Below are 14,969 nucleotides of genomic sequence, written 5' to 3' on the forward strand. Positions count from 1 at the left end.
AGGTGACTACCAGTGCAATGTAACAGTGAATGGAGAGAGACTGGAATTGGTGAGAGAGTTCAAATACCTGGGTACAGTGATAAAAAAGAGAGGAAAAATGGTAAAAGAAGTGGAAACTATAGTGATACAAGGAAGGAAGGTAGCTGGTGCTATGAAGGCTGTGATGAGAAGCAAGGGCTTGAGTGTTGCAGCTGCAAGAGGCTTACAAAAAGGAGTGTTAGTGTCAACTTTAACATATGGGTGTGACTATAGTGTGGCATGAAAATGAAAACCAAGAGTAAGAGCAGTGGAGATGGGACTAATGAGGAATGTATGTGGAGTACAGAGAGTGGATAGGATACGAAATATGATTCATGAAAGGTGGGAAGTGAAGAAGTCTGTGGACACTGGAATCGAAGAGAGTGTACTGAGATGGTATAGTCATATGGAGAGAATGAATAACAATAGAGTGGTGAAAAGGTATATCTGAGCAAATTTGAAGGAGGGAGGAGACGAGGTAGGCCAAGGAGAAGGTGGAGGGATATGGTGGATGAGTGTGTGATGAAGAGAGATATGGAAGTCGGTGAGGCCGTGGGACTGACAAGAGATTGAGCTGGCAGTTGTGAGAGGGAGTGCATGATCGGGGATATGGTACCCCTTTTTAATGTGACAGCGTCCGAATTGGCTCTGTCGGATACGTTTAAGTGAAACTTCAGAATGTGGTGCATGTTTTTGGCGTATCACATTGAGCCAGGATTTGGAGGACTTGAATGATGTGTGAATGGAAGCGTGGCCCATTGGATTGGGCAAATTTGGGCTGTCTGGATGTTGCTACTCCTCACCCTGTTCTAGGGTGGGAAAGGAGGTCTGGATGATGATGATGATGATGATATTCTCAGGTAGCAAACTGTTTAATATAATTAAAGTAGCACTTCCAATTTGCAGTTTTAAGTGGTCTCAAGGAACCTATCTCATGTTAAATCGACACTACCCGTATACTGAATTATAAAACCACTTTTTTTTTTTTTTCCAACTGAGTAATAGTTGTAACCCTAAGTTCATATGAATGTGAACCTGGTGGACTGCAGGCTGAAGTTGTCCTTATCATGCAGTCCACCACCTTTTTTTTTCAGGGGATGGGGAGGGAGTTGAGGGACATTTGCAAAACCGGGCAGTGGAACCAACTGCGTATATCAGTGCCACTGCGAGAAGGTGCTGTTCTCCACTGAGCCTGAAGCAATTCAATATTTTAATCACTTTTATTGTCAGTGCCTTTATCTTCATACAGTACAGTGTTGATGATTGTATGCACCCCTGCTTTGGCTGCAGGTGTGGATGTTGCCCAGCATGTGGGTGAGAGCATGAGTAAAGCATTGGGTTCCCGCATCATCACTGGTGATGCAAGGCTTCTTGGGGACATGGTGGCCAGTGGATTCCTTGGTGAGTATTGTATCATGACAGCACACCACATTACACCATCCTACGAGGTGTTATCCAAAAGTTTTCATACTGGGATTGTGATGCCTGAATGGGTTGCAGTAGTGCAATGCGCCTCTGGGTGGCAGTACTGTACTAACTTGCTTTGTAAGTCAGTGTGCCACATGGTGCAGAGCTATGTGGTCATGGGGAGTAGTGATGTTTGTTTGTTTGTTTGCTGTTGTGCACGTGTCGTCAGGCGATTTTCGAGTTGGATATTAAAAAAGGAACCAAATTTGCATCAAACTTTGTCTGAATCTCGGGGAAAATGCAACAGAGACCCTGACAATGATTCAACAAGTGTTTGATGAGGAAACTCTTGGTCAGACACAAGTGTTTCAGCGGCTTGTGCGGTTCAAGGCTGGTTGAGTATGGTATCGGTTGACGATGACTACCATACAAGGGGGCCCTTAACCAGCACAGCTTCTTAAAATGTTGCAAAAATTCAGCAGCTTGTCAGTTAGGATCGATGTCGGAGCAGTCACAATGTTTGTGAGGAGGTGGGAATTGGTTATGGGACTTGTCAGAGGATTCTCACAGAAGAATCAGGCATGTTCTGCACAACAGCCAAATTTGTCCCCAGGCTCCTGATGGCTTACCAAGTGCAGCAATGCGTCGATGTCTGCACTGAGCTTCTTGGACTTGCCTCAGAAGTTGAACCTTTCTTGTCCAGGCCCCCTGTAACTTCTTTCTGTTCCCAAAAATGAAGATCAAGCTGAAAGGGCGTTGTTTTGATACTACTGAGGACATCCAGAAGGAATAGGAGGCGGTGCTTGACACTCGTCGAAAAGGACATCCAGGGAGCATTCCAGCAATGGAGGAAGCGCTGGGACCGGCATATTAATGCGCATGGGAACTCTTTCGAGGGTGATGATGGCCTTTAGGAACTTTGGTGAGTTTTCAGTTTCATACAGCATTAGTCCGGAAAATTTTGGATAGCACCTTGTATAGCACACCAAACACCACATCACACCACACCACACTACACCACACTACATCATACTACATTACACACACCACACTACATTACATCACACCACACCACATCACATCACATCATGCCACACCACACGACACCACTACACCACACCACAGTACATCACATCATTACATCATAACACACCACAACTCATTATAACTCACCACAGTACATCACATCACAACATCATAACACACCACAACTCATGATAACACACCACAGCACTCATTATAACACAGCACATCTACATCACTATCTCTTGACCACCACCATCTTCACACACATGATGATGATGATGATGATGATGATGATGATGATGATGATACCATTAAACTACATGAATGCAGATGACATCTTTTTAAATTCATTCTATCACCATATGAATTTATCATCATCATAAAGAACTTACAGTTGGTTAGGAGTGAAGAGAGGCTAATCTAATCCCTCCAGTTCAAAAAGTTAATCTTAAACCATATAAGATGTCTGGAGATAGTAAGAAAGCTCTTACATTTATTTACATCTCATGAATAAAGTAAAACAGGTATTGAAAGCATCAGCATTTCCAAAGAACGTGTGCGATCTTCTGTAATTCAGGTTGGAAGGTGGTAGTGAGCATTGTGGTGATGATGATAGTGGTAATGGGGATGATTTATAATTTGCTTGGTTTTGTTCTTAATACCTGTGGCAGCCCATCTTTAGGCAGGAAATGGTATATGATGATGATGACGATGATGATGATGATGATGACACTAATGATCATGGTGTTGATGACTGATGGTGGTGATTATGGTGATGACAACGATGATGGTGATGAGGACGACAATAATGATGGTGATGACGATGATGATGATGACGATGATGATGATGACGATGATGACGCTTATATGTCCAGGGTACCTATACTGTTTTCAGTTTCTTTTATTGTATTCTGCAGGCCGCAAATCTGGAAAAGGAGTGTACGTCTATGAGGCAGGTGTAAAGGAACGAAACGTCAATGAAGGAGCCATTCAAATTGTGAAGAAATATGCTGTTGAACCTAAGGTAACATACTCTCTTCATATGGTAATAGGAGAGTAGTGTGTGTGTTAATGTGAAAGTAAAGTTTATTACACACATTACTGTCACTCTTAACACACACTGCTCTTACAGAACACAGTCGCCATTTATTGTAACGCATTCCTTGAATGCGGCGCCTGTGGGGGCTAGGATTGCTATTTAAGAGTTGGGAGGAAGGAGGGATTTCAGTGTCTTGGTGTTGTGATGAGGAGGGGTAGATTGAGATAGTTTGGGCATGTTGAGGGTTTAGCCACCTGCACTCTTGGAGGGGGAAACGGGTTAATGAAACCCGCCCAGCTGGACTCTGCTATTTACTCAGTCATACCTGGAAGCGCAATTTTGCTCACTCAATATGTTATAATGGCATCACTCGTCATTGTTACCAACACTTGGTCATACACATATCGCTTTAAATTCTCGTCCTTACTTTCCTACATTATAATCGGGTTATGTCACAACATCAACCACGTGCAGATTAATAAGTATTCTTAAAAGTAAGCAAGGGCAACTCACTTGTGGCAGGTCCAATCTTCGTCTTACAGTATCAGTGTGGGTAGGGGTGTGAAGTACACGACACTAGTCCCTCACGGGCATAATATCCTCACAGCAATAACTCACTTCACAGGATGGTCGTGGAGTCACGCATCGCGCTTGAACTCCACCCTTTGGAGTCTCTGTCTAGTAAATCCGCAAGATCAACACTCCCTCGTCCCTCACTTGTCCCTGGCTACCCACACACTGACCCACACTCGCCCATAGCGTGTATTCTAAGGCTTGGTGTTCATTATCGCCAAGCTAATGGATGTTATGCATACGCGACCGTATATAACCATGTAAACACCATGTAAGCATCTTTGTGCCTCTCTCTCTCTCTCTCTCTCCCCTTTACCATGTTAGATGTGGTAAGAGAGGGGATGGAGGGTGACAGTTGGATGCAAAAGGTGAGAGGTGTGAACACTGGAGGTAGGGTTGTGAGAGGCAGACCAAAAAAGACCTGGGGTGAGGTTATAGAGATAAGGGACTCAATCGGGAGGCTGCCAGAGATTGGGTAACATGGAGAGCTGCCATTAGGTGACTAAGGTTGACGTATGGAAGCGTGTTGGAGCCTTGCTAAACGAAACAACATAAAATGACATCATGTGTCCCCTCAAGGCATACCCATATTTGGGTTGGTTGTGGTACAGCTGATGTTTTCTATCTATCTATCTATAGCCCGACGCCCTAATCCCGCAAAGGGTGGCCGCAGACAAAACGCCTCCAAGTCACTCTGTCACCCACCATTTGACTCCCCTCCCCCCAACTCACCCCCCCCTCCCTCATATACCTCTCAACTCCATCCCTCCACCTCATCCTCGGTCTACCCCTCCCTCTCCCTCCCTCCACCTCACCTACATACACCCTCTTAGTCAGTCTTTCATTCTCCATCCTCTCCATGTGTCCAAACCACCTCAGTGTATTTCTCCTAATCTTTTCAACCACATCCACATCTACCCCACAACGTTCCTTCACTTCTTCATTCGTCAACCTGTCCCTCCATGTCACTCCACATGCTCCTCTCAAGTAACTCATTTCCACTGCTCTCACTCTTGACTTGTTCCCCTCTTGCAAGGTCCACGCCTCGCTTCCCTATGTCAGGGTAGGGATCACAATACCATCAGGCAGTGACTTCTTAACTTCCATACCCACCTCCCTGTTTCTCATCACTGCTTTCAGTGTGCCAACAACCTTCCTTTCCTGCTGTACCCTTTCTATGGCCTGTAAAGTAAACCAAGTGCCAATACCAGCTGATTACTCCCTAACAGTTGCTGGAAGCTGTTGGGATTAAGGAACTTGAGTTCATCATCCACTCACTCGATGTTGTGCTGCTCTCGGGTGCCTGCCCTTTCCTCTCTTCCTTCTTTCCATCCTTCCTCTTCTGTCTTTCCTTCCTTCATTCTTTCCTCTTCCTTCTGTCAGTGGGAGACACTACACTGAAAGACAAGCCAAATAGTTTTTCTTGTAGCTACACCAGGAAACCATTTACTATGCTGGGTGGTAACCATATAGCCAATTATGACACCCGGTGGTTTAGTGGGCAATTTATGTGCTCCAGTCGGATTGAGTCGGTGCAGGTTTATATCCAAGGGGTGGTTGGAGTTTATTGCTCACATAATGCCACTCAGGGATGAGTGAGGCTGGTCACTCATCTTAAATGTTAGGACCAACTTGCCTATCCCTAGGCTCTTACGCTTCTCATTGGGTGACATAGGAGTGGATGATGGATGGATGGATGGATAAATTATAAAATTATAATTAGTGTCTTACAGTTGGACAAATGGAGCCACATCTGTAACTTGAATGCTGAGTTGTGGCTGTGTGAAATTTGATGAGAAGTAGGAATGAACCTTCTTGGTTATTGGTCAGATCGACAGGCTGATTACACTTGAGCTAGGAATTTTTGTAAGTTTCTAACAATGCTGTGATCTAATGTAGTAGAATTTGTTTAAAAAATATGTCAGTGGTGAGTGAATGGATGTTTTTAATGGTAAATGAATGCATGTTTGCTTCATTTTGATGGCCACCTTTTTGTTAGTTGTCCTTTTATGCTTTCTTTTTCCTAAATTGGAGTCCTATAGATCACAGTCGTACTAGTGGCCAATGAGTTCATGATAACTCTCGTTTCTCTTCTTATTCTGTTTGGATCTTGCCTCACTCTGTCTTGCAGGTGGGAATAATGGTTTGGATAATGATTTTTAATGATGATTGATGATGTTTATAATCGAGGTAATAGTAGTGATGAGAGTTATGATGGTGGTACTAATGATGATGATGATGAATGGGAATAATTTGGATTATAGATGTAATGATTTGATGAAGATTATGATGGAGATGATAGTAGTGTTGAGAGTTAATGTGATGGTAGGTGATGGAGACCATCATACACTTTTTTTTTTTTTTTTTATGGAAGATGGAAGGAACCAAAGGCCAGGAGCCTGCAAGATTGTTCCCTCCAAGGGGGGGGGGGGGGAAAAAAAAAAAAAAAAAAAGCCAAATTCAAGATCTGTTCGTTTCGAGATGCCAGGACACATTGCATTGAAAGACTGGAGCTCATAGGCGGTAGGAAATAGACAGAGGGAGACAGTTCCAGAGTTGACCTGTTGCATACATGAAGGACTGGTAGTAATGGTTAACTCTTGCATTAGAAAGCTGGATAGAAAGGGGACGAGAGTTTGCTGCTAGACGGACGCTACGCGCCTGCCTTAGTGATGCAGGGATGCAGGCAGAGTGTTCAGCGGAGCAGTGACCATTATGTTGTGTTGCCTACTCCTTCCTTCACTTTTATCAATCTGTTTCTGTGTCTACCCTCCTCTTATCCTATTTCTTCCATCATTCCTGTCACTTTCTATTACTCTTCTTTCCATTTCAGGTGGCTTTATTTTGAGTGACAAGCCTAATGGTTTCCTGTAAACCAGGAAACCATTTACAATGCTGGGTGGTAACCATATAACCAACCAATACGTGTTCCGTACGAGTCAGCAAGTGGGTTGGTGGAGCGCCTCCCCATAAAACGACTAACTTGAAGACAAACGGTCACCCCCTATACAGTTATGGCATTGTGCTGTAGATGGATAGATGAGAGTTTTGATGGTGACTAATGATAATGATGATGGTGACCATGATAATGATGAGTGGGAATAATAGTTTGGATTATGAATTCAGTGTTTTGGTGATGATTATAATGGAGATGATAGTAGTGATGAGAGTTATGGTGGTGACATAATGATGATGATGCTGTAGCTTCTGGTTTTTGTCGACAGCTGCCACTGACCGATGAAAGCATTCAGATGCGACTGGCATCCAAATTCATCAATGAAGCCATCTTATGTTTGCAGGAGGGCATTCTCAACAGTCCTGTAAGTATTTGTGGATGTTAGAGTAGGCCTATGTAGGTTGGCAGGTTGGCTGTCTATATATATGTAGCTGTAGCCAGAGGTTTTAATCCTGGTGTCTGAGTTTGTATTTTATTTCCATATTTTTTTATTTATATATTTTTTAAAATACAAAACTGAATTTTGATGGAGAGAGAAATTAGTTGAGTATATGTGAGTGAGGTGGAGGGGGGTGGGGGAGAGGGAGTGGGTGACTGAGGATGATTGTGGGATGGAGCAGAGAAGGGTGTAAGCTGGGGAGAGGACAGTGAAATGAGAGGGGACAGGGCAACATGGAAGCGATTTGTTTGTGGCCACCTCTTATGGGATTAATATGTCTGGCAGTAGACGGATAGATTTGTTTATAATACACTTACAGTTCACAACCTTTTTAATTGAGTCCCCAGCCACAAACAAATTGTTTTCCTTCCATATCATCCTGTCCTCTGTCATCAGACTGCCCTGTCTCCAACTCAGCCCCCTCCCTTCCCCCTTCCCATTGTTATATCCATCCACCTCATTCCCCCATCTCATCCTTGGATGTCTCTTCCCCCTTTCATCCTCCACCTCACTCACAAACACTCCTAATCTCTCTCTCTCTCTCACACACACACACACACACACACACACACACACACACACACACACACACACACACACACACACACACACACACACACACACACACACACACACACACACACACACACACACACACACACACACACACACACACACACACACACACACACACACACACACACACACACACACACACACACACACACACACACACACACACACACACACACACACACACACACACACACACACACACACACACACACACACACACACACACACACACACACACACACACACACACACACACACACACACACACACACACACACACACACACACACACACACACACACACACACACACACACACACACACACACACACACACACACACACACACACACACACACACACACACACACACACACACACACACACACACACACACACACACACACACACACACACACACACACACACACACACACACACACACACACACACACACACACACACACACACACACACACACACACACACACACACACACACACACACACACACACACACACACACACACACACACACACACACACACACACACACACACACACACACACACACACACACACACACACACACACACACACACACACACACACACACACACACACACACACACACACACACACACACACACACACACACACACACACACACACACACACACACACACACACACACACACACACACACACACACACACACACACACACACACACACACACACACACACACACACAAAGAGAGAGAGCTAAATTTGACTTGTTGAGAAAGAGAGACAGGACCCCACGAGTGTATCTTATTTCCTGTATATCACAAAGGTAAATACAATTGTGTAAACACACACACACACACACACACACACACACACACACACAGTTTAGCTTGTAAGATGGAGGCAGGATTCCCGGATCATGAGTGGTGGTTTAGTATCTGGCCCATTTCACATGAATGCTGTTGATAATTCCTTCCAGTTAGTCTCCTGTCTTGATTTCTTAATTCTTTGTCACTCCATCCTTCTGTGGGGGGGGGGGGAATGGGTTATGATGATGGTACTTCAACCCCTTAATAGCCACTGGCATTGAATGACCCTTTACCGTACCGGCACTGGTGACGTCGAGTTAGTGCAAGCTATGAATAACTGTAATCAATTATGGGAAGGGAATGAAGGTTGCTGGTATGTTTACACAACTGTTCTCTACCGTCCCAAGCACTCAGGTGGTCACTTCAACTCGGATGTTTTCACCCATATGTTTACATGTTAATGACACATGCACCAGAATATTATGAATTCTTCCATAGATTGTAGTGAACCACAGAGTGGGTTTAGGAAGCTAAAAAACACATTGCCGGGTGTGCCAGATGATTCTCTTCATATCTGTATAAAAAAAAAGAAAAAAGATTTTAGAACTCTGAAAAAATGTTCCCGGGGCTGGTCAGTGGAGCACACAATTTTCTGAAGGCACAGCCATTGAGGGATCAATGAATGCTTGTAAATATTCTCCTGATTGTGATGCCCCAACTTCTGTGATTTCCTGTTTAAGATGCTACTGACCCCATTTATTAGCTACTAAGAAACAGGGTTATGATGGTTAGTTGACTCACTGCAGCTGTGCTACTTGTGTGATTTCCACTTGTTGTATCAGGTTCTTTCTCACCCCTTTCATTTTTGGGAAATAGGCATGCAGGCAAATCTCAGTTAACTTTTTTTTTTTTTTTTTACCCTCCTTACGAGGAAGAAGGAACCAAAAGGAAGATTTTTCCATCCAAGATAAAATAAAAACAAGATAACAAAGAGCCAAATTCTAGTGGGCTGCATTGCTGGGAATCTAATCTGATAACAATCTGTCATAAATCAAATGCATTAGATCATGGGTTCAGTGGAGATAAGTGTCTGGAAGGTCAGCCACCCAACAATAACATAAGTTTAGAAATAATCATCCTTTTCAGTTCGGTGGGTAGTTGTGCTACACTTCACCTGGTGCTTTACCTTCACTGCCAGACAGTTGTTCAGTTATTGACATGACATGGCCGAGAGTGACAGAGTTCAGAGGCCATTTTGAAGCAGGCAGACAACTTTAGGCTTGCATGAAAAGTGTGAATGTCAGGGGTAGGGTTGCAAGAGGCATACCAAGAAAGACTTGGGATGAGGTCATACAGTGTCACCTCAGGGATATGGGACAGAATAGGGAGGCAATCAGAGATCGAGCAGCATGGAGAGCTGCCATTAAGTGACTAAGGTCAGTGCATGCAAGGCTTTGTAGGGACCCTAGCCATTGTATAAATGAAAACAGTGACCATACATTAAAAAAATGGGGGGGTCTAAAATTTTAAGAATGTTTAACAGTTGATCAAGAAGCAAAGTTTGTCAGTATTACAGAAATTATAGCTAGGATTCCTAAGGCTTTAGATAGAAATAAGTGCTGAGATGATGATGATGATGATTCTAGCCTGAGGTCTTAAGGCTTTGAGGTGAAAGAAGAATTAGGGTGGTCATTGTTAATCATGTTTGTCTTCTGCAGTTTTCAGTTATTTTTTCATCCACAGCTGGAGGGTGATGTTGGAGCGGTGTTTGGTTTGGGTTTCCCCCCGTTCAGCGGTGGACCATTCCGCTTTGTTGACACCTATGGAGCCCTGAAGCTGGTTGAGAAGATGAGGGAATTTTCAGGCGTGTATGGTTCAACCTTTGAGCCTTGCCAGCTACTCCTTGACCATGCCGCTAATCCAGGCAAGAAGTTTTTCTAGTGAACGATATTGCACCTCAGCCAACACTCGAGCGATGGGAGATTGAGGAGCAGTGGTGGGAATGTTGAAGTGTGAAGACGCCAAACTAGAGAATTGTAATTAAACATTCAGAATGAAGAGAAAGATGTGAGATTGAGGAATTGAGTGCTTGAATATTCAGAATTAAGAGAGAGAGATAGGGTTAGGGTGAGTGATTGAATATTTGGAATTTAAAAGGTCTATTGGGCAAGAGAATTGTGTGTTCAGGCAGTCACAATTACTGGGATATGGAGCCAGGAAACAGAGTAGGTGAATTATCAGAATTTAACAGTATGCAGGGCTCTGGAGTTTAGTTAAGTAGTCAGTGTTTACCAGTGTGAAGGTTTATTTTGTGGTTGAAGATCAGAGTTTACCAGTATGCCAGTTTATTTAATGGTACAAGATGCCAGGGTGGAGTGGTAGTAGAAGTGTGTGGTCAGAGATGGACGTTTGATCATGGAGTCCACTACTATGGACAAGGGTATTTTCCTGTGGGTTAAATGATATGAACTGTGAGTCTCCACCCTAGGTAGTGGGTTTAAGGGGAGTAAGTAGATGGGAACATAATTAACGTACTGTATATACAACCATTAAAGCTGCGCTATAGTGGGAGTTAGAGCTTTACGGTCAAGCCAGTATCTTAGCTTATCATGACTTTCAAAACTGGACCAGGCCAAGGGTAGTCTTCCTGTTTTCAGAGATTTGGTGACTACAGTAGTTAACTCCATGGATTTGGGCAATATTCTTTTAAGTTTATTCTTGCTGCTGCCAGGCTGTTTTATTCAGGATAGGAAAGGCTGTCAATTGTTGCTCCAGTCCATGTCTTTCAAATATAATTTTGATAGCATTAGGAATGCATGGACCAAATTAACCTTCAAATATATAAGTCTTTATCATTATACCAGTTAAGGCTTACTAAGTAAAACAAGTTAATGTGCATCCTGAGTTACTTGGAAGGAATTCTGAGGATACAGTCAGCAGAACTCAAAGGGTTTTCATTCTGTATTCCTGGTTATTCTATAAGTGTCAAGCAAAACAAGCAGCATAGACTCTCTCAGACCACTATACTCTATTCCACTACATAAATCCATTTAATGACCTAATGCATGAATCACCTGTAAGCCTAGTAAATGAGTCCTCTTTACATGATCCACTTCAAAACAGAAGGACCTCAAGAATATCCAGTATGTCAGTATCCAGTAGTGTGAATCCAGTAATAAGAGAAGATGGAAATACCAAGGCTCTGTGTATAAGTTTATGCTATGTCAGTTGGTGCCAGCTGGATACCTCACACTTTACTACAGTAATAAGCAAAAAAATGTACCAGTCTGTTTTTATCATCATGTTGTTTGTATTATGGTCAGTCTCCTCCTGTATTTTACTGACTGTCACTATGCTAACATAATAGGAAGGAAGCCAGAATGAACCAGTTGTGGGATTGTGTGCCACAATGCATGTAAAAACAAGTATAACAGGATTACTTCTCAATAATCTCTCTCTTAGTCCTAAATAGATGTAGTACTTAACTTCAGCAGAGTGACACATGAGGAGTCTCTGAATATCAGAACTGATGTATCTAACCCAAACTTTTTTCGAATGTTATCCAGTTATCAGCCAATTATTAACCACTCCACTCATCATCTAATTCAATATCATCTGAAACATGAAGTTGACTAAAAGTAAAGGTTAATCCCTTGTCACAGTATCAGCGAATGATCTGTTACCTAACCCACTTCTCCACAGTATTACACTACTGTATGGTATTAAATACATAAGGGTAATATATGCAACTAAAATCAACAAAATTCTGGCAATTAATGTTTTTAAAAAACTCAGTTGTTTAGCTCACAATGACATATAATTACATTAAAATTTTATAAAAACATTGAAAATATTTTCATGTGGAAAGTGCCCTTCTCTCCTTCTTTCTTGCCACTTTGTCCTCTTTCCCAGAGTAACATAATTTTTTACTTCGGTATATTTGTTTGTTTGACTTATAAAAACCTGACTCCTTAAATATTTCTGTTTCCCACTTTCTAATCCTCCCATGTCACAGTCTACTCACTGTTACCACAAGGAGACTCCAGTAGTCCAAACTATGTTACTTTAACGATGTGGCTGAACATACTTCTCTTGACTATCCTCTCTCTTCTGATTCTGTCTGTCTGTCTGTCTCTGTCTCTCTCTCTGTCTCTCTCTCTGTCTCTGTCTCTCTCTCTCTGTCTCTGTCTGTCTGTCTGTCTGTCTCTCTCTCTCTTTCTCCTCAGCACATTGACCCTCCACTTATAGAAGGATTAATGACTTTGTTGGCTGGGTGTGTCCTGGGCATGGTCTTATTGTTCCATAACATGTGTTCAAGCTACCCAGCCAATTCAGTTCTGGGACCGGGATGGGATGGGGCATGGATCTTTGCCAGAGAGTACAAGGCATTGCTGTTCCCATTGCTGCATCTGCCAAATAGAGAGAGGCTTGAACCTGGGAGTAGCACCCCAGGAGGCTACCCTGTCAGTGGGTGTACAGTGGCAGGGCAGCTACAGTGCCAAGGTGCACTTGGAGGATGTCCCTGTAGTTGTCCTGACAGGGTACCCCTGTCGTGGTCATAAATAATCACCTATACTCTGGTACCCTGTGCCTCAGGCTGGCTCCTTGATGTGTGGCAAGTCACAGTGGAGTAAGAGGCCGTAGAGGGAGGGGCCAGAGATAGAAAGGAAGGTGGGTGGGGGACAAGTGATGGTGCAGGGGTGGAGTGAGAGAGGGGAAGGAGGGTAGGTAGGGGAGGGAGAGTGAAATGCGAAGTGGTGGTCACATTATTTGACTATTTTCTTTCATTCGGGGCATGATATAAAGGAGTTAACATTTGGTAGTTAATGCTGCATTACATCTTGTATAGTGGCATCAGATAACAAGCTTTAGATGGGTGGTCATATCAAGGGCTGGCTCGTGAGAGAAGTATACTGACATGGCAGCCTTCCGCAGGTATCAAATTTTGTCCTTATTGTGCCTTGTAGTGCTCCCACATGTGCAGAGGTTACAATAACTGGTAATGCAGTGCTGTACTCTAATGTTGAGTGAATAACTGCCTTGTTTTTTGGTTTTTCAAGCCCTTTAGTATTATAATTTGTGGTCCCACGTGTGCGGTACTGTTCTCAACTTTGGGCTGTAAATGACTTGCCTCTGCTAGTGCTGAGCGCACCACCCCTAAGCTCCAGAAGCAAGTGATGAGCCTTGAGGAGAAAGTTAAGTTGCTTATAACCATACCCATTAACAACTTCTTTATGATTAAACTATTATATACAATGTTACAGTATATGTTTGTGATGTTTTATGCTGGTTTCAGGTCCTTAAAATGGTTTTTAGGGGGTTAAAGGGGAAATATGGTACTGTATGGGCATTTTCTGGGTGGAACGTTCTAAATTTGCAATCCCCTCCGGTTGCGAGGTTCTGTGTCCTCTAACCCCCGCAAATATGGGGGAGACCTGTACTACATCTTATAAAACTTGTCACTCACCAGTGCACTACTTTCCACATATTCGTGTTTACAACCTTTGTACTTTTGTATTTTGTTTCCTTTACAGGTGGCTTTACATGAGTGACAAGCCAAATGGTTTCCTGTAAGCCAAGAAACCATTTACAATGCTGGGTGGTAACCATATAACCAAATCATAGGTGCTCCCTACATGTCAGCAAGTAGGTTGGTGGAGGGTTAGTGCCCCTCCCTATAAAACAAACAACTCAAAGTCAAATGGCCATCCCTTACAGGATTATGACATCTGGCAGGAGATAGAAAAAAATCAAGCATTTCCAAGTGATCATCACTCATTCCTGGTCATTTTGGTTTAAGGATGTCTTTTTCCCATGGAGAACAGTTGTTTTACTGTAGCAGTAGAGGGGATTGGTGTGTTGGACCCAATGAATAAATCCAACAATGCTTTGCATGTGAACATGTAGCCATTTATGTCTTTCTCTGGCCCCTCTCCCAGGAAAGTTCTCACCAAATTCCCTGCTGTTGTACAGTGCTTTGAAATAGTCTTCCACCTTGACCTTGTCCTCTTAGACTGTTCTGCTTCAGGCTTCCTGCCACTGTTACTCTGCATGTCTTTCTTTTTACTGGCTTTCTCCAACAAACTGACTGACTGGTTTGTTACTTTCCTCTTCATTTCT

At 43.1% G+C, this 14,969-nt stretch overlaps 1 protein-coding gene across 1 annotated transcript in view; it reads left to right on the forward strand.

Moving 5' to 3' along the window:
• LOC145404141 (trifunctional enzyme subunit alpha, mitochondrial-like) overlaps positions 1-13,509 on the forward strand; it is a 49,138-nt gene extending 35,629 nt beyond the window's left edge. The window contains exons 6-9 of the mRNA XM_080275770.1: positions 1,309-1,419; positions 3,369-3,475; positions 7,288-7,383; positions 10,593-13,509. Coding sequence (XP_080131896.1) covers positions 1,309-1,419; positions 3,369-3,475; positions 7,288-7,383; positions 10,593-10,790 — 512 coding nt within the window. The 3' untranslated portion in view covers positions 10,791-13,509. The remainder of the gene's footprint in view (positions 1-1,308; positions 1,420-3,368; positions 3,476-7,287; positions 7,384-10,592) is intronic.
• Positions 13,510-14,969: the final 1,460 nt, after the last annotated feature.

The sequence above is a fragment of the Coenobita brevimanus genome, chromosome 62 (assembly GCF_032717465.1).
Source record: "Coenobita brevimanus isolate Jiangsu-jjx chromosome 62, ASM3271746v2, whole genome shotgun sequence".
Lineage (NCBI taxonomy): Eukaryota > Metazoa > Arthropoda > Malacostraca > Decapoda > Coenobitidae > Coenobita > Coenobita brevimanus.